The sequence below is a fragment of the Trichosurus vulpecula genome, chromosome 1, assembly GCF_011100635.1.
Source record: "Trichosurus vulpecula isolate mTriVul1 chromosome 1, mTriVul1.pri, whole genome shotgun sequence".
Taxonomy (NCBI): Eukaryota; Metazoa; Chordata; class Mammalia; order Diprotodontia; family Phalangeridae; genus Trichosurus; species Trichosurus vulpecula.
The window spans coordinates 230,882,696-230,907,698 of NC_050573.1; the positions used below are offsets into that span (position 1 = coordinate 230,882,696).

General features: G+C 37.0%; 1 protein-coding gene across 4 annotated transcripts in view; it reads right to left on the reverse strand.

The window, feature by feature from the left end:
• Positions 1-25,003, reverse strand: part of PTPRM (protein tyrosine phosphatase receptor type M) — a 1,028,886-nt gene that overhangs the window by 351,912 nt on the left and 651,971 nt on the right. For all 4 annotated transcript variants that reach the window (XM_036752813.1, XM_036752827.1, XM_036752817.1 and 1 more), the window contains one exon: positions 20,820-20,952. In XM_036752813.1, the coding sequence (XP_036608708.1) occupies positions 20,820-20,952 (133 nt within the window). The remainder of the gene's footprint in view (positions 1-20,819; positions 20,953-25,003) is intronic.

A 25,003-nucleotide genomic window follows, 5' to 3' on the forward strand; every position in this document is an offset into this window, starting at 1 on the left:
AATTTGTACACTAAAATATCTACTATGGTGAGCAAAAATTAGAAACATTTCTTGGTACTTGTGATGACTACAAAATGCAAATCTCTGAAATCTAATAGAGCTGGAAGGTGTTCAATAGGAAAACTCAATACACTGAAATGCTTAGACAAACCATATCACTAGGCAGCTAGGTGGACCAGTGGATAGAGTCCCAGAACTAGAGTTAGGGACATTCATGTTCCTCGGTTCAAATCCAGCCTCAGATATTTCCTAGCTGTGTGACCCTGGGCAAGTCACTTATCCCTGTTTGCTTCTGTTTCCCCATCCGTAAAATGAGCTGAAGAAGGAAATGGTTAACTGCTCCAGTATCTTTACCAAGAAAACTCCAAATGGGGTCACAAAGAGTAGGACACAACTGAACAACAAAAAACCATATCACTACAATTTCCAAGACACAGATGTGCAATTACTTATGAAAGGTAGAAATGACTTTTGCCATTTAATAAAATACAGCAGTTCAGTCATTTAATAATTAGTGGATTTATTCTTACAGTAAGACCCATAAAAATGCCCTCAACATAGGTCTACCAAAGCAACAATAAGGATATATAGCATATGTGGAAATAGTACAAAAATATAATAGCTGTCTGCAGCGGTAGTGATATTATAAAGTGTTGTAAGTTGAATAAGAAGCCTTCATATTTTCAGTACCATTAGTGAAAGTAACTATAGTGTAGTGGAGAGAGTCAGGAAGACTTGGGTTCAAGTCTCACCACTGACATACTGATTGTGTTAGTTCAGACAGAGTCTTTCTGTCTCTAGGTGCGTCTTTTAAACTGTAAATTCCATAGCAGGTGTGGATATGTATTGGTAGAGGGAGCTTCCTAACTGGGAGTTCTCTGTCCCAATGAAGTCACAGGTCTGGTATTTTACTTGGTATTCTTAATACCAATTTGATGAGAAAAAGAGATTGGTAAAAATATGAGGAATTTCACACTATATTTTAAAAGAAAATCCTCAGCATCAGCTGGATTTAGTTTACCCTTCTTCCCTTTGTCTATTTCTATGTGGCTTTTCTATAAGCAGATTTAGAACTACAGGCAGTAGAGTTCCTTTCCTTGCCTCTCAAAACTCCTAGAATTCAAGTTCAAAAATGAATCCCTTCCAACTGCAGAATTCTATGACTACAGGATTCTAAGAATCTTTCTAATATTAATAAACTAAGAATTGTGCCCTATCGCAATATTTGGATTTTCTATTTCTTTACATTCAGAGTTGTTTTTAGCTTTGTTTTATGCATCTTTAAAAAGTCAAAGAAAGAAGATAAAGACATTGAATACCTTTCAAAGGGCTCATTTCAAGGATACTTTAATACGTTGAAGCTTTAATCCCCACCGAAACATCTTCCCATTTCTACTTATCTAATACCTTAAAATAAAGTTTTTGAAATCTAAAATAAACAGTAACATAGTCAAAGTACACGATTTGCTTCGCAAGCTGTAAAGCACCATGTAACTAGGGCTCGTCATTATTATGATGTTGCTGTTGTTGTCGGTCAGACCGTTACATGTGCTCAAAGGATAAAAGGTAACAATCCATTTCTGCTACATTTAGATATAAATATTTGATCGGGTTCATGGTAATTACTTTGGCTTTAAGAAGGCAATAGAAGTCTGTTTTGGTAAGGAGCTGTCAAGTACCATGGCAGTTGATGCCTAGTGACTTGAGAACTGAACTGCTTATAAATCAAGGTCAGTCAGCTTCACACAGGACTAAAATCGGACTGGAGTTGGTGAAAAAACACAATAGAAAGAAGAACATTAGAGTGGAAATCTGAACTTTTTAGCATGACTCACTCAAGACAGGAATTAAAAGAGAAGGAAGGCTCTTTGGCAGTATCTAATCAGCACCAGGGAGAGCAACCAATAAACAAGGATGCCTAAAGGAACGACTAAGTAGATTATGATAACCTTTTCAAGGCCTGAGCAGCTAGATTCATGGCCAGTTGAAATCTTTTTGGATCCTGACCACATGATGCAACATACTAGCTATGCCTCTCAGATGGATGGAATGTATCTGAACTTACTGGAGGTCAATGTCTTGACAGGTGTGAACAATGGGATGACTAACAAGACCAAGGTTAATTGGGATAGATATAAAGTCCTGAACTTAGGTTCAAATTATCAGCTCCACAAGTGGATGACTGATATTGGGGAGGAATATGGCTAGATAAAGACATAAGAGGAAAAAAAAATTTGGATTTTTGACTGCAAACCCATGAAAGGTCAAAAGTTTCCACCTGATAACCATTCTCTCATCTTTCTTCTAGGACTCTGATATTTTAAACATGCCCCCACCTTTTACATCTTCTTTCTCTCCTTTGCTATCAGCTCTGTCCCTTTCACTTTCAAACATTTTTAGGCTTCTTTATTTCCCACACCATCCTTTCCTTACCGCCTCCCCCCAAGCTTTCTGTGCTTTGGAGCAATCACCCTCTCTGACTCTTCCCTTTTACTGCCAAACTTCTGTTAAAGGAATGTGACAAAGTGAAAAAAGTATTGGACTTGTCCTCAGAAAAGCTTGGTTTTTAAAGCTGGTTATCATGGGATCATATGCAGGTCATTTAATGTAAGTTTCCTCATTTGTAAAATGGTGATAATATTATTTGCACTATGGATAATATATGCATTAATTATATCGCGGGTCTTTGTAAAGGAAGAACTTTGAAAGCTTTAAAATGTTGTACAATTGTGAATTTTCATTATTTTTTTTGGAAGAAAATAGTCTTCACCTAACCTCCTACTCTCTTGGCCTGCAATCAGTCCTTAAACCCTTACTAGCTGACTTCCATCCTTATTACTCCACTGTAATTGCTCTTTTGAAAATCACCACTGATTTCACAATCACTCAAACCAGTGGCCTTTTTTGAAGCCTTATCCTTTTTTTAACTTCTGCATAGTTTGACAGTTTGTTGTTGTTGTTTAGTTTTTTGCAGTAATGCCTGACTCTTCATGACCCATTTTGGAGTTTTCTAAGCAAAGATAAGGTAGTAGCTTGCCTTTTCCTTCTCCAACTCCTTTTACAGATGAGCAAACTGAGGCAAACAGTGTTAAGTGAACTGCCCACAGTCACACAGCTAGTAAGTGTCTGAGGCCAGAATTGAACTTGGGTCTTCCTGACCCAGCACTCTATCAATTGTGCCACCTAGTGCCTTCATTTACCACCCCTTTCTTAATCTTCTCTCCTCCCCTGGTTTCCATGATACCACTTTCTCCTGATTTCCCTCCTAATTCTGCACTCTTCTTTCTCCATTGCTAATTCTTCTTCCCAAACCTTTGGTAATGGTGGTCCCAAGGTTCTGCCATTAGTCTTCTTGCATTTTCCCTCTACATTGGCTGTCTTGCTCATCTGTTACTTCTATGCAGTACATATTCAAAATTCAAATATATCAATCCTTCACCTTTCTTTTGAGTTACAAACCCACATTTCCAATCACCAGCACCAGCACCACAAACTCAGTATGTCCAAAATTTTAATTTCTGTCTTTTACCTTCTCCTTAGGAACCCAACTCTTAGAAAAAAAGCCACCTACACTCATTTTCATTTTCTGACCTCCCATTTACTTTACAAGGCCCAGCAATCTTTGTTTTCCATCATGGAACCAAAACTAATCTCCACAAGGTCACCAACTATAGCTTTATTGTCTTTTCTCAGTTCTCATCTCTCTGCAGCACTTAAATCTGCTGACCATTCCTTCCCATTTGGAATATTGTCTCCTCCTTGAGTTTTTTGTATGACTCAGTTCTTTCCTCACCCATTAGGAGTATCATGTTTGAGAAACAGCAAAGAGGCTACTGGATTTCAGAATATGTGAAGGGTGTAAGTAAGGTGTAAAAGACTGGATAGGTAGTAAGAGGCCAGCTTGTGAAGGGCTTTAAAAGCCAAAGAGTATATTTTATATTAGATCATGGAGACAATAAGGAGCATCTGGAATTGAGTAAAAAGGAAAGTGACATGGCCAGAACTGTGCTGTAGGAGGATCTATTAGGCAGCCAAGTGGAGGACGGGTTGATTGTAGTAGAGAGAGACTTAAGGTAGGGGACCAGCCAGCAGGTTGTTGTAATTGTCCAGGTATGAAGTATTAACAACTTGCAACAGGGTGGTGACAGTGTCAGAAGAGAGAAGGAAGCATATAAGAGTAATATTGGGAAGGTAGTGATCTTCTCAATAAACAGAGATGGGGAAGAGCATTCCTAATATATGCAATATCCTTCCCATCTAATCAGTTGTCAAATCTTGCTTATTCGAGACAATAAAATACACTACACATTTATTAAGCGCTTACTATCAGGCACTGTGCTAAATGCTGAGGATACAAAAAGAGGCAAAACACAGTTCCCCGACTTCAAGGAGTTCACAAACTAATGGGAGAGACAACATACAAACAAATATAGACAAAGCAAGCTAAATATAGGCTGGTGACCTTGCACAGCCTTCCCTCACTCAAGTCAAAGTCAACTGCAAGTTGTCATAGTCCTCTTTGAAAAGGAAGGACAAACAAAAAGGATGAAAGGAAGGAAGGAAGGAAGGAAGGAAGGAAGGAAGAAAGAAAGAAAGAAAGGAAGGAAGGAAGAAAGAAAGAGAAAGAAGAAGGAAGGAAAGAAGAAAAGAAAGAAGGAAGGAAGAAAGAGAGAGAGAGAGAAAGAAAGAGAAAAAAGAAAGAAAGAAAAAGAAAGAAAGAAAGAAAAAAGATAGAAAGAAAGAAAGAAAGGAAGGAAGGAAGGAAGGAAGGAAGGAAGAAAGGAAGACAGGAAGGAAGACAGGAAGGAAAGAAGGAATCTAGCCAGTAAACCCCAAGTTAAGTGGGAAGTTTCCAGACATCAAAATTTACCTTCTTTTGGAGAGGAAAAGGAGAGGGAGAAGGAGAGGGAGAGGATGAGCTGAGTTACCCAACTAACTAGGTCCCCATTCAAGCAGCTCAGACTACTCACAGGTTATGTTTGTCCTCCATTTTCAAAGAGGACCACAACATCAGGGAAATGATGAATCAAGAAGGGGAAGTGGCTAACGCAGGGCAGCAGCCTGGGAGAAAACGGAAGCATCAAGAACTGGAGGTCACGCATAGGATGAAGAGTACTGTTATGTATAGGAAATGAGAAAGAAAGTGAAAAACCAATAGATCATAGCTGGACAAGGAAATTTCAGAATTCCCCTGTGGATAGAGTGCTGGAATTAGGAAGACCTCAGCTCTTGAACAAGAGGATAATGCATTTGTGGGTTGGGGCAAGAGAGAGGTATGATCATCTTTATGTGAGGCTGAGGTGGGGTGGAGGAGTAACTCTTGGGAGATAAGGTGAAGAAATGAATTGTTAAGGTATCTGAAGGAGAATCAACATGTCCATTAAAGCTACTATGAAAGCAGAAGTTGGGGAGGAGAAAAAAATCATAAGCCATGTATCAAACTCATCAAGGAAGGAAGGGGAGTGATGTGGTGGGTTGTAGGCAACAGTTAGCAGGATTTTGATTGGGTGGTATATATGAATAGCATGAACTTCAAAGGACAAGATGTTACCAAATGAAGGATGAAGGGGGAGAACCTGGAAATGGAAATGAAGAGTAAGGAGTATTCTGACTCCCCTGCCTCAACTAGTGAGTCAAAGAGAATGAGTGAAGGTGCAGCCACTAGTGGAAATTTGGGTAGGGAGTCTGTATCACCAGGGGAAAGCCAGGTATATGTAAGAACTAGTAGAGAGAAGAAGGGGGAAAGGAATACATTTAAGATGAAGTGAAGTTTATTGTCTGTGGAACAAGCATTCTAAAGGCTACAATGGAAGGGCTGGGTGGAGTTGGGATGAAACTTTGGGAGGGAGGGTTGATGGGGATGGGAATGAGGAATCAGTTGGGGATATGGAGTGGGATTTGGATGATGATCTATAAGAGTTCAGAGTCACTGGGATGTGAAAGGTATGACCAGGTATGAGAATGTTCATCACTGAGTAGAGGGTGGCACTCCTCTACCCTGAAAGGATAGGTGTAGCAAGAGATGGGATACCTGAAGTGGTTGGGAGGATTGTTCTTTGCAGTGGGGATTCTAAACGTTCTGGCTGGGAAACTGGGCTGGAAGCAGGAAGTAGAAGATGCCTTGTGCCAAAACAGACGAAATTGTTGATTTGGGGCAGATCTATTTCCTTAATTAATAATAATAATAATAATAATAATAATAATAATAAGGAGGAGGAGGAGGAGGAGGAGGAGGAGGAGGAGGAGGAGAGGGAGAAGAAGCTAGCATTAACTTAGTGCTTTGAGGTCTGTAAAGTGTTTTACAAATTTTTAGTCATTTTTCAGTCATGTTTCATGATCCCATTTGGAGTTTTCTTAGCAAAGATACTGGAGTAGTTTGCCATTTTCTTCTCCAGCTCATTTTACAGATGAAGAAAGTGAGGCAAACAAGGTTAAGTGCTCAGGGTCACACAGATAGTGTCTGATGCAAGATTTGAACTGAGGAAGATGACTTTCTGAGTCTAGGGCCCAGCGCTCTATCCATTGCACCACCTACCTGCCCAACTTTACAAATATTATCTCACTTTATCCTCAAAACACCCCTGGGGGGTGGGCATTATTATTATTCCCCTTTGACAGATGAGAAAACAGGCAGAGGAGATTAAGTGACTTGCTCAGGGTCACATAGTTAGTGTCTGAGACTAGATTTCAACACAGGTCTTCCTAATTCCAGGTCCAGCACTCTAACCACTAGGCCACCTACCTGCCTGATATTGTTTATTCCTTTCCTTTCCATTTCCATTGCCACCCACCATCAGAAGAACTACTATAATAGCCTTCTAATGGATTTTTCTACTTCCAGTCTTTGCATCCTCTAAAATATATTTTACATAATTTCCACATTATTCTTTTTTTTATATAACCTTGATCATGTCACTGTTTTTGTTTTTTGTTTGTTTGTTTGTTTTTTGGAGGGAGGAAGGCAAGGCAATTGGGGTTAAGTGACTTGCCCAAGCTCACACAGCTAGTGTCAGGTGTCTGAGGCCAAATTTGAACTCCAGGGCTACTGCTCTATTCACTGTACCATCTAGCTGCCCACATCTGTCTTGTCACTTGTATGCTCAAAATTAATCAACAACTTCTTATTGGCCACTGAATAAAATCCAAATTATTTAACCTAGCATCCAGGATTGTCACTTTGATAATTTGGCACCACCCTATCTTTTCTGTCTCACTAAATAGGTACTCCATTCCAGATGAACTAGACTACTCCCTTGGGTATGTCTCATACTTCCATATTATTGCTCATACTACTTCTGATATGGGGAATGTTCTCCTTTGTCTCTGTTGAAATCCCACCCACATTTCAAGTCCAAGCTGCATATCAACCCCTTCCCTAAACTTCTGATCTCTTCCAACCAGAAATAATCTTCCCTCCTCAGACTACACATAATATTTTGCACCTATTTATTGCATTTATTGTCACAGTAGCTACATACAACTTTTCGATAGATTGCAAACTCAATGAAGACAGGAGCTATGTTTCCATTTGCTTAGTCCAATGATCCATAGATAGTACACAGTACATGCTTATTTAATTGAATTGAATATGACTGATTAAAAAAACTAATGTAATTTTGGCTGTCTTAAAGGCAGTACCATATCTAGAATAAGAGTCCCATTTCCCAAGTCAAACCACACTGGCAGTATTTTGTTTACTTCTGCAACCGTACCTTAAGATGAGCATCAACAAACTGGCACACAGCTAGAGGAGAAGAACCAGGGGAGGAGGACCAGGTGAGGGAACTTAAAGCCATGGTCCTGTGAGTAATGGCTGAAAGAATTGGGAATATTGCGCCTAATGATGACTTAGAAAGATCATGCTGCCCCCAGTCTTCAAGCATTTGAAGGGAGATCAAGAAGAAGAAAGATTGGACTAATTCTGTGTGTTCCCAGAAGGCAGAACTAGAACTAATGAGTGGCAATTACAGGAAGGTAGCTTCAGCTCAATACAAAGCAAGAGCCTAACTGCAATATGAATACTCAGAGCTAATGGAAAATGGAATGGGCTGCTCTGATTCCCCTACCCATCACCACAGATACTTAAGCATTATTCATGTTGCTGTAGAATAAATGCAAAAGATACTTTCTAAGGTTTCTTCCAACTTTGGCATTCTAAGTAGGATGGGGAAAATAAGTTGGCCCATGACAATAGCTAGCAATTACAATATTCAAGGTCTACCCAGAAGCCAGATGTCTATTACTGGTCAATTAAAGGCTCCTGTTCTAGGTATATATTATGGAATATATTACACATATTTTGCAATAGTGGAGTTATAGGTGAGAAGAGAGTTCAGATTTCACTTTAAAGAAAGGGAAATGTGTTCACTGATTGCCCATCTCCTCTTCTTCTTCCTCCTCCTTCTTTTCCTCCTCCTCCTCCTCGCCTCCTCTTCCCCCTACTCCTATTACTACTACTACCAACAACTAGAATTTACTTAGTGCTTTACAAAAATTATCTTACTTTATGCTCACAACACCTCTGAAAAGAAGGTGCTATTATTATTCCCCTTTTCAGATGAGGAAACTGAGGTAGATGAGGTTACATGACATGTCTAGGGCCACACAGATTGTGTCTGAGGTGAGATCTGAAATTAGATCATCCTGATTCTAGGTCCAGTACTCTATCTACTATGCCACTGAGCTGCTGGATATCACTTATCCCTCATAGACTATGTATAAGAAACTTGACTTTCTTACTATGGATATAAACAATGTTCCCAAAGGATATAAACAATGCTCCTTTTGCCTCAGGGATGAGAACTGTGAACACCTTTAAAATGACAAGATTTCATGCCTAATAAAGCTGGGGGCACACTGGCTTGTGTCCAATCTAAACATTACCCAAAAAAGTTCAAGAGCTGAAACATCTGATTCCATTTTTTCATTCATTCATTTGTTCCATTTTTTTCTGTTTGCCATTGTAGCCTGGCTTTTTCATATTATATAATGCATTTTAGGTTACTAATTCACTTTTTGATTTTAATAAATAGGAGCACAGCATAAATATAGAAATATATGAACATACAAATACTTGTTTTGACATGTTATTGAGTCTTTTTCATTGTTCACAGGCAAGGGATACATATATTTAAATTAGTTATTGTCCATTGATCTCCATTTTGAGAAAAAGAACCAAAATGCATCAAGTAGCATGTCCAGCATATTTATGAACTTAAAATAGTGCACCTGAAAATGCAAACAGACATAGCACTAAGAGGCAGAATTTCAGGAAACTGACAACATTGCTGTGTTCCCAACTCACTCCCCAGGAATTTTTCAGAGAGCAAGGTTCATCAAATGCTTTAACTTCGTTTTGGGATCATAAAAGATGGTGGGAAGCACATCCCAGTAAAGGAAAGAAAAATGTATAGGTATGAGAACTACTTGTGTCATGAGAGTTGGAGTATTTAGGCAGTGGTGACAGAGATGAAATAAAAAATAAAGTCAGATATTATTGCCTGAAAACTCACAAAGAACTGAGACATGAACATAGCATAACAAAATGACAAGTGATTGAGAAAGCAAGAAAATAATTTAGACATACAAGGTATTGCATCTGAAATTTATTATCTACCTAATATAAGGAAAACTATATACAATTTGTTCATCAATTATTAATTGAAAGTGACATGCTTCTTTTTCACCAGCTACCTTTCTACCCACCAACCTCTTAACTTCCCCCTCTGCAATTGCTTGGGAAGGAGAATAGATTGCTTTTAGATCACTAATAAGACTTGGGAATGAAATATTTCAAAATGTTCATAAGTAATCCTCCCCTTGTTCTATTTTATTTGCCTTTTCTACTTGCTGTCATTAAAGAAATAAACAAAGAATAATGAGCCTGATAGATATCTCACATGTGTGTGTATGTAACATAGCTAATGACCTTCAAGTATCATTAAACTGGCAAATTGAGCTCATGTTGACACTTCTGAGGAGTAATGGTCTGCTGATTTAATGGATGGTTTCTATCTTCCTTAGGGGTTGTTAGGAGATAAAAGTGGTTTGTAGAGTTTGGAAAAGTGATAAATAGGTACTTCAACATACTGCTTTGCTCCCAAAGCTAATCTTTGAACATTTTCTTAGGGAACTCTTAATGTAAGTAGTTAGTGAAATAAGAAAGCTGGTAAACTGAGAACAGAGGCATCTTTAGCTGATAGTCCAGGGATAACTGGTTGACGGATTAATGACATTTGTGTGCACACATATGCATGCATACATTCTGTTTTAAGCATGCCACCATATGGTTCAAGATAAGATTGGTTCAGATTTCAACCAAGTATATGACTCTAAACTCTCTCCTCCAGATTTATTACAAATGGACCACCCAGAAAATGGAGATCTCCTCAATGGAGGGAACCTGTTGAAGATACCCTCCAGATTGAGCACAGCTTAGGAAACAAGAAAACTGAATCAGATGTCCTAAGGAAAAGAAACAAATTTGACTTTGTAGGTATCACTGAAATGTTGTGGTATGAGACCCACAATTAGAGTGTGGCCCTGGCTGTACATTCCTTATTCAAAAGAAGTGGGGGATGTAATGAACCATAGACATTAAGGAGGCAGATTTATGTCAGGAAAACAAGGAACCAAAAGATAACTATGGTGGTCAGTATTAAGATAAAAATCAATGGAGGGACACACAAAAATTTTGTCCTTGAAGTATATAAGAGACAGCTATAGTGGTCAAAAAGAGGAAAATGAGGAAGAGATCAGACAAAACTTGTACAGACACATGATAAAGCAGTGAATGGGACTTCAATCATTTAGGCATCTGCAAGAGTTCTCTCTACGTCCAAAATAAAAGAGTTGAAGACTTGTAGGGTTTGCTTTGATGATAATTTCATCTTTTAAAAAGTGGAGGAACCACTAAGAATGAATTCTATTCTGGTTCTGATTCTCACTAATAGGGAGAAACTAGAAATGAAGGCAACCTGGAGGGAAAGCAAGTATTCAAGAAATTCAACAACAGGAGGATGACTTAAGAACAGCCTTATCTCATAGTAAATATATGTTCCAGCCACATTAGATTACTCTGTCCCTTTTTATGATTCAGTCTTTTTTCATCTCCCTAACTTTGTTCCTTCTCACTACCACTTTGAACTACTAAAGTTTCCTTTTTTTCTCTATCAGATCCTCCCTGGAAAAACAATGTTTCTCCCCACAAATGTCATAGTAATTCACCTAAACCTCCCCTTTGAACTTATCCCATCGTCCTTTATATCATAGATATTTGTTTACTAAGCTTATTCCATGGTAAACTCCATGAGATCAGTATCTCTGGTATATCTGTCTATCTTTGGGTTCTTAAGGTGTTCTCATGTGCAGGGTACTTAATCATTGTTTGTTGGATTGAAATGAATTGAATAAAGTCAAGGGAATAAATCTTCACAGACATTTCCAAGCTTCATGTATGCTGCTTGCTGCATATTAAGTGAATACATTCTAAGCATTAATCCAAATTCAAAAGATTCTCCATGTAACATTTTCTGGCTAGTCTCAGAGAAAAAGAATTTGAAATAGAGCAATGATTGAAATTTTGTACAGGGACTGACCCAAGGAATTTTCTCACAGTATATACCTTTCACTCTAGATGGGAGAAAAAGTTCCATACCCTCCATATAAACAGACCTTGCAAAGGGCTATAGTTAATGCCAAGTTGCCTCTAGCTACATGCTGCTGACATCTCTTTGAAAACTGGGCTTTCATCAAATTTTCTCTCTTATCTTCTTTGTTTCAAGATGCCTTTAGAAATATTTCCCATTTTTCATGGCCATTTTCCTGGTGCTAACAGTATTGTCTAAACACTAGAGAATATTTAATATTTAATCCCATTTGCTGAATTTAAGAATGTATTGCTCTTAAAATGTGTTTAAAAAGATCATCAGGGACTATAGAGTGCTAGAACTAAAGTAGTTTCATTTACCTATATTATACCCCATTGCATTTGTATGCATGCCTGTGTATTAGTAGAGGGGTTTTCATATCCCCCTTCCCCCACTGCTGAAAATTGTTCTTTTATGTTTTTTTTCTTTAAAACCTCAAGTTCTGGAACTATCTATTTCCTGCAATTTGAGACAAGAATATTAATGTAATTAGTACAAATATCCTTAGACTTCTAAAAGATATAGAATGATTTTAACAACAATAAATATAATTAATCAGCATATAAACACTATTGTTTGCATACTATGTTCTGTCAAATACGTTATTGAGATAAATTGTTCCGTATGAAAAATAAGGTATTTTCATTTGTATAAATATATTTAATTACACCTGGAAGAAATTGGTAAAAAATGAATGCCCTATGCTAAAAATACTGCATATGAATTTCAAGGATCTAAGACTACATGGCTTAATGTTAAAACAAAGCCAAATTATTTTCATCTTTTTTATCTGATACATACTCTTAATGTTTATCATATGTACCCAATGTGAAAATTAACTAATTTTGGAAAGAAATCTAAGTAGTCAAATTACATATGGAATAAACAAACCAAAAAAAACAATAATAAACTATAGACGTTAGATAACCAGAACCTGTTAAAGAAGATAATATTCAATACTGTATCTAAGACTAGAGCCCACACTGGTTTAATATACATAAATATGGAAAGATCATTAGAGAATTCATCAATTGGGGCCATAAAACGATCCCTTTGTTTAATCTAAATACCTCATATTGTCTCCATCTCTGTGACAATGGGTTTGAATTACACAATGATGTATGAGTTGCACAGGTTTTAGTTTTTTCCAGCAGAGTCCTATCTTCAGTTAAGATTTTTATGGAATGATAATTCTCTAGAAGCCACAGGCTGTTGCTTAGGTTAATAATGAATGCTGATTCATAATAAAACTACAAATGTGACCTTAATTCATGACTCTCCACTAACTATACAGTAAGCCTTCAACTAACAAATATAAATATAACACTAATGGCTCTTCTTCAGTAGGACAAGCATTTACTTGTTATTTTGGGGAGTGTAATTTTTTTGTAGGTCTGCATTGGGTCATAATAGTTCCTATTTGTGATCAATAGTGTGCATTTTTAAGAGGCTACTGTAGTTTGGAGGTACAATCTATGTCATGGAAGGGTGATAAACTAATAGTGATGAAAGGAAAAATATTAGTTTCTCTAAAACCAAGCTTTCCTAGCTCAGTTCATATTATCTGTGTGCAGGCACTGACAGTTTTTATATGAATAGTTGGTAAAGGTGGAAATGAACCTATTATATAAAAGGCACCCAACATCATTAAGAGTTGTGTGTACCAATAAAAAATGATCCTTTATTTAAATAACAAAGTAGAGGCAGTTATTAAATGACCAGAGATAAAAAGACATGGTAGTACTACTAGCTGTTGCTAGGTCATAGAAAACAGAAGTGTAGAGCTGGAAAGTATCTAATCTTAGAGATCATTCACATCTTCTCTTCTTGGAAACTGAAGCCAGGATGCAAGTTCAGTGTCTCCAAAGGTCACAGTCATGTTTAGCAGTACAGCCAAAATTAACACCCTGTCACACTGGCTTCTAGCTTTTTTTCACTCCACAACATTACCTCTAATTAAATATCAACAAATCTTCAGGAATGTTTTCATGCTTAATGCTATTTCTACTGATCTGGTTTTAAATGATTACTTTAAAATAAATGCACATGTTTTGACATCCTGAATATATAAGGATGTGATAAATACCCAGAAGAAACCATACTTGTGCATATCTACACAGTCTGTAATGGACCCATGGTCAAAGGACATGAATGATTAACAAAAGATGAAATACAAAGTGTTAATAATCTCACAAAAAGCTGCTCAAAGAAATGCTAAGCAAGACAATCTTAAAGCAGCATACCATAATGAGCAGAATGGCAAAAATAACTCCTAAACGACAAAATTCAATGTTGGCCAAAGTATGGGAAAATAGGACATAAACCACAGGTAAGACTGCAAAGTAGTGCAAATGTTTTGGAGAACACAGTGCCTGGCACCCAGCAAATGATTAATAACTGCTCTTTCTTTCCTTCTTCCCTTCCCCCGCTTCCATATGGTAATATATAATCAGAGTAAAAACAAAAACAAAAAAAAACTGAGCACAATTTTGAGCCCTTCCTCCCTCTCTTGCTTCTTTCCTTCCTTCCTAGATAGTAGCATGCATCAGAGTAAAAAAAACCACCTAACATTGTTTTTGACCCAGCATTTTGTTTGCTAGTACTTTATCCCCAAAACGGAAAAGGATTTGTCTGTATAAAAATATTAACAGCTGTTCTATTTGTAATATCCAAATTTTAGAAACAACCTACATCCCCAACAATAGCAGAAAGTCTGAACAAATTATAGTCTATTAGTGTAATTGGAATATTATACTGCCATAAAAATGACATAGATGAAGCACACAAGGAAATATCTAAAGACTTAAATGAAGTAATACAGAGTAAAGTTAGCAGAACCAAAATTTTATACAGTGACTATGAACATGCAAAAGAAAGAAGAAAGGAAGGAAGGAAGGAAATAAACCATGGCCAAAGGTGGTAGAAGTCTGCCAGGCACTGGAAGGGGAAAATAGAACAAAAACATTTTTTGCTTGTTTGTTGCTTATTAGTTGTGTAATTCTTTCCTGCAGAAAGTTGAGAAATTGTAATATAATTTTGCCCCTTTCTGTGCCTTTATTTGAGTGCTTGTCTTTGTTGATGATTATTAAGTTTATAATGAAAAAGTATTTCATATGATTGATGATTTCCAAAAAGATGGATATTTATATAACATACTGAACTGGGAGATTTATCTCTTCGACATCATAGTTCAAGATTCGGATATATCAAAGGCAAATAAAAATTTTGGCATATCATTTGTATGATGTCAAAAATGACTATGTGGCAAATAATCACACAAAACTAATGCAAGTTATTAGTATTTACTTTGAAGTTATACCAAGCCCACATGTTACCTTAGGCAATTCTTTACAAATGCATTATTTATAACATAACCTAAGTGACCGCCCATGAGACACATGTAGAATAATGAATTAATCTACCCACAATTTCTCCCTGGAGGGCTGTTGAACATTTAGCTTAGGTCATAAGGGCAACTGGATCAGTGGTTTCTGTCTGTCCTTTATACCAACTCACACAAACATCCTTAAAAGTGATATAATTCACAAGGACTTTTTTTTAGTGTTCTTATACATATATATATGTATGAATGGAATAGTAAATATATTCCCTTTAACTTTGTATTATGTCAAAATTCATGTCAAAGATATAATATGCATGTAAAACTGAATTGGAGGGATAAGTGAGGAGAGAATATTTGAGGGAAACAGAGGAATAGAGATGGAAAGATGAGGGATAGTTAAAAAAAATACAAAAGGAAGAAAGGCCACAGGAACCAAATTTTCCACAACAATCCTGTGAAGGAGGAACTAAGGAAAAACAATACAGAAAAGAGGGAGAAGTATAGAAAAGAGGCTAGACAAAAGAAGAGAGACTGAGAGGTTAATATCAGGGAATAAAAGGAAGGGGAAAAGAGTAAGATTGAGAAGAGTGAATGAGAAAAAGAAAGGAAAGAGTATAGGAGAGGAAGCGTACAGCATTTATGGTTTGCTGCATTTAGACTTTTCCATAGTGCCTACCTAAAAGCACATTTTATTCTTTTGTAGAAGCAATGCAGGTTTAAGTTTAAACAATGTTGTTAAATAGCAATATACAGGACATTTCTAAAGTTAAACACGTGTGCTCTAGGGGGAAAAACAAGGCAAAACAAAACAAAACAAAAAACAAAATTCAAGAACTTCTATTATGATTTGAAATAGGTGATTAATGCCATTGTTTTGACAAAGATTCACACACCTTGAGAGATTCTTCTTGACTTTTTCCTTCCCACAACAATGATTTTCTAATTTCTTTGCATTGTCCTTGCCTCTCCTTTCTCCATAACCTGTGAAAGGCCTAGGTATAAGAGGCTGGCACCTGTCATTTCTAAAGGCTGCGGATCCCTTGGTCAGACAGACATTTCAGGATTGAGACTACTTCACACAACACTGACCCAAAGGGCAGGCAATGAGGTATAGCATTTGCAGCAAGAGAGAGATAAGGAGGTTGGAAAAATAGGATAATCTATTTCCTTAGGGTGGGAAAGCACAAGTGTTCTTCAAAGCCTGGTGGACAGAACAGAAGTAACCTGGCAGATCATGGTATGGACCTAGTCTAGTGAATCAGATTTTGAGAAGGAAGAAAAAATGGTTCTCTTATTAACACCACCTGATTTACCGCTAACCACATTATGCATACAGAAGGATTTACCAAGAAACAGGTTAAAATAAATTAAAATATATTTAAGTCTTTTTCATGTATTTCTGCCTTATCAATTAAACTATGGACTCCAAACAGGAAAGGATATTTTGTTGGGCATGGTGGGAATTTTTTCCATCTCTGTCTATAATCTGCTAATCCCCATCCTGAGATCTAGTAACTTTTATTGTGTTGTACAGTAAATCAATAAATTCTTTGGATAACTATCATGAACCTTGATTGCCAAATATATACAACTTTTTAATGAACTTAGTATCTTCTCACATCACTAATGGCAAGCTCCAAAATACTTCATCCCCTTCTACAAATTATTTAAGCTATAGATATCATCTTAAAACAGGCACAACAGCAACTAACTGCACATTCACTCTCTGAAGACCAGCTTAGGTAATTCTGTGGCCAGAATTTATCTATGTGGTTTATGGTTTTTATATTTATCTATACGATTTAATTATCACCAGAAGTTTGACTATTGAGTGATGTTTTTTTTTTCAGCAAGAATAACTCATGAAATTGCCCTCTATAGGTTCAGACAATGGTCACATCAATGAAATCATGATATTGTCAAATGGAATTCTAAAGAAAAATAGGGGGTGGAGCCAAGATGGCGGGAGGAAAGCAGGGACTTGCTTAAGCTCCCCCCAAATCCCTCCAAACACCTATAAAAATGGCTCCAAACAAATTCTAGAGCTGTGGAATCCACAAAATAGCGAGGGAAACAGATCTCCAGCCAGGAGAATCTGGATGGTCACCGGGAAGAGTCTATCACACCGTGCTGAGAGCGGAAGACAGACCAGCATGGGCCATGCCAGGACAGACCAGACCTGGAGACAGCCAGCTGGAAGAGGCCTTGGGGCCATGAATCAGTGAGCTGTGGCAGTTACCAGACTGCTCAACCCACAAACGCCAAAGAGCAGGTTAGGGGGAAACTGCAGGATCAAGTTCAGGGCAGTCCTGCCGCCAGTTCTGGGGGTGAAGGAGGTCATGCAGCATGGCAGTAGCAGCAGCAGGAAGCTCCTGAGGCTGCCTCCAGAGTGCCAGCGTCAGCAGCTTCCCGAGTCCCTGGCTCACAGGGTGGGAGGAACCTAGCAGGAGATCAGAGTGGGAATGCAAGGAGTGCTTTGTGGGCACAAAGGCAGATTCTCTTGCTGTGCCCTGCTTGGATCTGAATTGCAGTCCTGGTTGGTGGTTCATGGGGGAGGAGGAGCACTGCTGTGACAGAGTCTGGGCTGATGGTGGAGAAGAAGTAGCTCTGAAAATAGCAGTGCTTGGAACCTAAAGCTTGGGATAAAGTACTCTCTACACTACAAGCAGTCATATCCTGACAAAAAGTTCAAGGGTCAAGTAGTAGGATGGGAATATGAACAGGCAGCAAAAATGAACTCAGACTCAAACTCAAACTCTAGATTCATTTTTTGGTGACAAAGAAGATCAAATCATACAGCCAGAAGAAGTCAACGAAGTCAAAGAGCCTACATCAAAAGCCTCCAAGAAAAATATGAATTGGGTTCAGGCCATGGAAAAGCTCAAAAAGCATTTGGAAAAGCAAGTAAGAGAAGTAGAGGAAAAATTGGGAAGAGAAATGAGAGTGATGCAAGAAAACCATGAAAAACAAGTCAATGACTTGCTAAAGGAGGACCAAAAAATAGTAAAAAAAAAATAACACCTTAAAGAATAGACTGACCCAAATGGCAAAAGAGCTCCAAAAAGTCAGTGAGGAGAAGAATGCCTTGAAAGGCAGAATTACCCAAATGGAAAAGGAGGTTCAAAAGGCCACTGAATAAAATCCCACCTTAAAAATTGATTGGAGCAAGTGGAAGCTAGTGACTTTATGAGAAATCAAGATATTATAAAACAGAAACAAAGGAATGAAAAAGTGGAAGAAAATGTGAACTATCTCATTGGAAAAACCACCGACCTGGAAAATAGATCCAGGAGAGATAATTTAAAAATTATTGGACTACCTGAAAGCCATGATCAAAAAAAGAGCCTAGACATCATCTTTCAAGGAATTACCAAGGAGAACTGCCCTGATATTCTAGAACCAGGGGGTAAAATAGAAATTGAAAGAATCCACCAATCACCTCCTGAAAAAGATCCCCAAAAGAAAACTCCTAGGAGAAAACTCCTAGGAACACTGTCACCAAATTCCAGAGTTTCCAGGTCAAGGAGAAAACACTGCAAGCAGCCAGAAAGAAACAATTTGAATATTGTGGAAACATAATCAGAATAATACAAGATCTAGCAGCTTCTACATTAAGGGATTGAAGGGTTTGGAATATGATATTCTGGAGGTCAAAGGAGCTAGGATTAAAACCAAAGCAAAATTGAGTATCATGCTCCAAGGCAAAATATGAACTTTCAATAAAATAGAGGACTTTCAAGCTTTCTCAGTGAAAAGACCAGAGCTGAATAGAAAATTTGACTTTCAAACACAAGAATCAAGAGAAGCATGAAAAGGTAAACAAGAAAGAGAATTCATATGGGACTTACTAAAGTTGAACTGTTATGCTTACATTCCTACATGGAAAGATGATGTGTGTAATTCATGAGACCTTTCTCAGTATTAGGGGAGTTGAAGGGAATATAGACAGAGGGCACAGGATGAGTTGAATATGAAGAGATGATATCTAAAAAACTCAAATAAATTTAAGGGGTGAGAGAGAAATATATTGAGAGAGGGAGAAAGGGAGCGATAGAATGGGGTAAATTATCTCACATAAAAGTGGCAAGAAAAAGCAGTTCTGTTGGCAGGGAAGAGGGGGCAGGTGAGGGGGAATGAGTGAATCTTACTCTCATCAGATTCAACTTGAGGAGGGAATAACATATACACTCAATTGGGTATCTTACTCCACAGGAAAGTAAAGGGAAGTGGATAAAAAAGGGGGAACAATAGAATGGAGGGCAGATTCAGGGAGGAGGTAATCAAAAGCAAACACTTTTGAAAAGGGACAGGGTCAAGGGAGAAAATTGAATAGAGGGGGACAGGATAGGATGGAAGGAAATACAGTCAGCCTTTTACAACATGAGCATTGTGGAAGTGTTTTGCATAATGATACATGTATGATCTATGTTGAATTGCTTGACTTCCTATGGAGGGTGGGTGGGAAGGAAAGAGGGGAGAGAATTTGGAACTAAAAGTTTTAAAAGCAAATGCTTAAAAAAATTAAAAAAAATTTTTTTCTTGCAGCTGGGAAACAATATATATAGGGAACGGGGCATAAAAATCTATCCTGCACTACAAGAAAGTAAGGGAAAAGGGGTTGTGGGGGGAGGGAATGGGGTGAAAGAGGGGAAGGCTGCCTAGGGAACAAGGCAATCAGAATATATGCCATCTTGGAATGGGGGGGAGGGTAGAAATGGGGAGAAAATTTGTAACTCAAAATCTAGTGGAAATCAATGTCAAAAATTAAAATATTAAATAGAATATATACAGAAAGAAATTTTAAAAATAAAGTAAAAATAAAAGTTCAGGGGTAGGTTAATTTTTAATTGCTTGGATTCTTTTAAAATGCTAATCATTCCTTTTCCATCACTGTAATAAAACTAAGGAAAAAAGGCAACCATTATTTCTTATTTATTTCACGATTTGGAGAAATTTAAACTGCAACTTTCTGACATCCAAGGCAAAATATGGACTTTCAATAAAATAGAGGATAAATTTTCACAAATTCGCCAGGACAGAAAAGAAAATATCTTTATTCTCCCTTTTTGGTTTGGGTGATGTTCTAGAGTACAATATTTAGCCTCTTCTCTTTACTACTACTGTGTTCCCACTGTCCCCTGCCTCTTTCCTCCAGCCAGACCAATTACCATATCACTATCCATATCTCACCCATGTCTGAAATTGTCGCTAAAATAGTCTTCCTCCTGTTCTCTATTAATCTAAATCTATTTTCCTTCAAAGAAATAGAGATATTTCTTGTACATCTTATTCCTTTAATAAGCCTTGAGACCAATATCAATGAATGTCTTCTATTCTCTTTATTTTTTCCAACTTCCAAGTATGATGCTACATAAGTAGCTGAGTCAAAAATTCTCATTAGATGAATGAATCAACCAAACAAACAACCAATCAATCTTAGCTATGAGCTGACTATTACTTTAAGGTCCATGCTACTTTCAGTGGAGCCACTTGATGAAGTACTGTATGATTTTCATAGAAGATATAATTCTTATGTTTTGGGGGTATGACAGGGCATGGGTAATCTTTACAAAAACAGAATAATTTATGCTAGAATTTCTTTTATCGTATATGCACAAACATTCACAAAACTGCCCAGCATAAAGAATATTGAAATCACAGTCTTAGGTGGAAAAAACAAACTCCAACAAAAAAAAAATCTCCCAAACCATTTTCTTAGCTTATGTCAAACACCAATCTGCCATCTGAATATTTTTACTAATATCAAGATTTCATGGAAAAGACTAACAGATGACTAACCACATAGTTAAGATTTGTTTGAGGCTCACCTTTTCTTCATTACCAGTACAACCCCCAGAAATATAATAACGAACAGCAAGATGCCCGCAATGACTCCAGCGATCTTAACTGTGTGGTCGGTTTGTTTTTCTGGCTCTGGGTCTGGTTTTGGAGTGGCAGCTCCTAAAGATTCAAAGAAATGAAAAAGCAGAGAAGAGAGACATACAGTGAGAATAAAGATGTTACTTTTTTTAAAAAAAAGTATTTTGCTGAATTTAACATAGGAATAAGACTTATCAGAGCCAGCAGACAGCATAGCTTTGAGTTTTGTAACCAGCTTTCATATGCACTGAAAAGAGTATAATTATCCATATTGTTCTTCAATATTTTGCTAAACCATAACATAAGTTGGATAGAAAACCCACGCTTGACCCTTTTATAAAAGATTCTTCTCAAGCACACTTTCCTATATTTTTATTATCTCTGTTGGCTCCCTGCTTGTCCTGCCTCTTAAAAACTTGCTAACAACACAATAGCTATCCTGAGCCTTTATCCAAATTTGATTTGCTGGAACATTTTCCTCAATTATTTTTCATAAATGAAGCAGTAATTCCAGAACATATTAGCTCAAACACCTGGAAAAGTGAGATAAGCTCATTTACCATGCATTTTACCAGCAATTGTTTTTTAACACAATAGACTTTCCCCCCCTGCCTTTGGAAATCTAAATCTAGGTCACATCTGGTAGGCAAAAGACTCCTTCTAAGCAATTTATTCACAAAGTGGGAAGCAGCTGATGATCACATTACTGGCACCCACATTTAATATCTGTTTAAATGAGATAACCAGTGCCTTACAGCAGCTACTGTCTTAGCTTTTCCAGCTTCCTTATTCCTATAACATCGTTTGTACTGTTTACCGCATAATGTGATGGAACGTCAAATCCATGTCTGATGAAATATCCATTTCCTCCACTAAATGAGTTCAGGATGAAAAATGTTAGGGATGCAATGTTCAATTCACTAAACTGAATCTCCTTCCTCCCCCTTTTGAGGACTTTTAGTTTTTTAATCAAAATGTGACAGCATTCATCATCTGAGGCACCATATTACCTTTACAAGGTAGATAGATGGATCCAGAAATAGGGATTTATTTCTAAATTTTCTCACAGTATGCCTCTTTTTTCCCCATTTTTTTTTGCAAAATGCAGTTAAAAATTCATATGAGTAGCCGCCTTTTTCTTTTACACTCAGATTCCTCTACATTTGGTTTTTTTTCCTCCATAATTAGCTATTGTAATCATTTAGAAATAGTGTGAACAAAAAAAAAGAAATAGTGTGAACCAATGGATAACTTTTCATCTACTCTTTTCTTAAAATATACATGAAAACTGCTTAAAACTCTTTTCAAAAGGCATGTATAGGGGTTCATAGAGAGACATTCTCCATTTCCTACAGGGAGTCATCATTAGTGAAATCACATTCACCTGGTTAAAATGTGGGTGTTCACTAACAGCCAGTATTTGCTTTGATTGTTGTTATTATTTGTGTTCTACCCTTGTATGTTATATGCAAAATGAAAAAAAAATATATGCTTTGTATTAGAAGTCTAAATATCTACAGAGGTCACACTGCGTCATAACTCTAAATTTCAGTGAATATTAACATGAATGGACAGGAAAATATTTTTAATTGTAATTTTGGCCCAAACAGGATCAGACATATATAATTTCTAGAAACCCCTAACTACACAATGATAGCTTTCTGTACCTCCATCTTAAAATGGATCAAATTCTCCAGTTCTTCAATGATGTCATTAAAACATGGTAATTCTTCAAATGTGAAAAATGATACAATCAAATATTTAAACACAGAAGAAGCCTCAGAATTCTTCCAGTTGAAATCCCTCAAGAAACTGGGAAAACAGACTAAGGGAAGTTAAGTGATTTGCCAAAGTTCACAAAGATAATAAGCAACAGAGGAAAGATTTGAACCCAGGACTTGACTCCTAATCTAGCATTTTTCCCACTATACCATACTGTTGCCTAAATAGATTACAGATACAGAATAAATTATTTTTTAAAAAAATTTAAATGTTTTGAATATCAAGAATGAATCATTTCAAAGTCATAAAACTGAAAATAGTATTTCTAATGTTCTTTACAACTTTTTTTCCTCCAAAAACTTGGAAGATGGCCTTTAGTTAATCACACAGGGATATATGCTTGTCCCTGTGCTATTTAATATTTGTTACAAAATTATTTGTATAAAGACACAGATTATTAAATTTTTTGGTAACTAATCTGGAAGGGGTAAGCTAATAAATCAGATGACAGCAAAAAATCTGGATGGGCTAGAATATTAGATGGAAGCAAATAAGATGAAATTTCTTTGAGATAAATGTAAAGTCTTCTACTTGAATTCAAGGAATCAACTTCATCAGTACAAATTACGGTGCCACTGGTAAGTAGCAGCTCATCTGAAAAAAATTCAAGGATTTCAGTGGATTGTCAACTCAATCTAAGTCAAAGTACCTAGATATAGATATAAACATAAATATAAAGCAATTAGAAATTAAGGAGGAATAATCTTCAACAATAAAGAGGTGAGAGTCTTGCTGTACTTTGCTTAGGCAGCTCACATACTGTATGTGTTCTTTAGTGGACACCACATTTTGCAAATAATGTTGATAAAATAAAAGGCATACAAAGGAGAGCAACCAGGAATGAATGAATGAAATAGCGTTTATTAAGCACCGGCTATGTGTTATTCACTGAGGATATAAATACAAAAGTTGGACAGTCACTTCCCTAAAGAAGGAGACATTCCAATAGGAGGATCCAATACGTATAGGTGAGCGTTTGGCCTGGGCATGGAGTTGTGATGGGGAAAGTCACAGAGACACATGGAGAGTAGATTATTATGGCCTTTCCAGTAGTACTGGTTTTATTATTGTTCCCAGAGTAGGAAAAGAGTGGTGTTATACATATGGTAGAAGGAAAGATGAAGAGTTACTTACGCAGGTCCTGGATCCCTGGCAGATAGATGAATGGGATGTGAAGCAAGGTTTGGAGCTGGCTAGAGATAGTGCAGGTGAGTTTTCATTCACTCACACATAAATCATGACAGTCCTTCCCTAGGGTGGCATTTCATAGCTGATTAGTTAATCTGGGAGCAAGGGGTTAGGCTGTCATTAAGGTTCCTTCAGTTCTGAAATTTTACAATCCCTTAACACATATGCTCTTAAAATAATACTGTTTTTGATCTTATTAAGCATGATTCCATGGCCTATCATTCTGCTTTACTGGTGCTATCAGACTTCTAATTCTCTATCATTAATGAATTTTTCTCGTTATATTTATTGCTATTATTGCTATGTTTCAAGACATTAACTTGAAAGTAGAAATTGGAATATTTTGGACTACAATACTTTTCCTCTTATAAACTATTTATCTCTTTATTCATTCTACATATGATATGTAGAATGTCCACTTAAATTTCTTCCTTTGTGCTAAGCACTTATCTGACCTGCAATTCTCAAAAGGAGGAAGGTCAAATTGTTGTGCAGCTAACATCATTGTTTGGTCTCTGCTACTAGTTCATTTTGCATTGTAGGGCAAGAAAATGATATGTTTTATCCCTGACTAACATTGTACATGATGGGGTAGGATGGCAGTCATGTAAATGGGTCGGCACTAAAGAAAAAAAAAAGGTATGGCCACTGGACACTGTTGCTGATGAACCTTCTATTCCAACTGTTCTCTAATGGTGCTACTATATTATACTGACTGCCAGATTCAAGTATTTTTATCTATATTATGAGACTAGTTCAGATATCTGGGTCTAAGATTTTAGACTGTTTTGGAGAAGGATCAAAAATACACAAATCTGGGGCAGCTAGGTGGTGCAGTGAGTAGAGCACCGGCCCTGGAGTCAGGAGGACCTGAGTTCAAATCCGGCCTCAGACACTTGACACATATACTAGCTGTGTGACCTTGGGCAAGTCACTTAATCCCAATTGCCCTGCCAGAAAGAAAAAAAAAAAAAAAAAACTAAAAAAAAATACACAAATCCGGATATGAAATAAATAGCTACCCTCTACTTTGTTTTCATTTTTTTTGCATGATCACATACAAATCCTCAGATACAGATGAAAATCACAATTAACTCAAAATACTAATCCTGGCGGATTTACGGATCAAGGATCATCACAAAGTTCCCCCAAATAAGCCAAT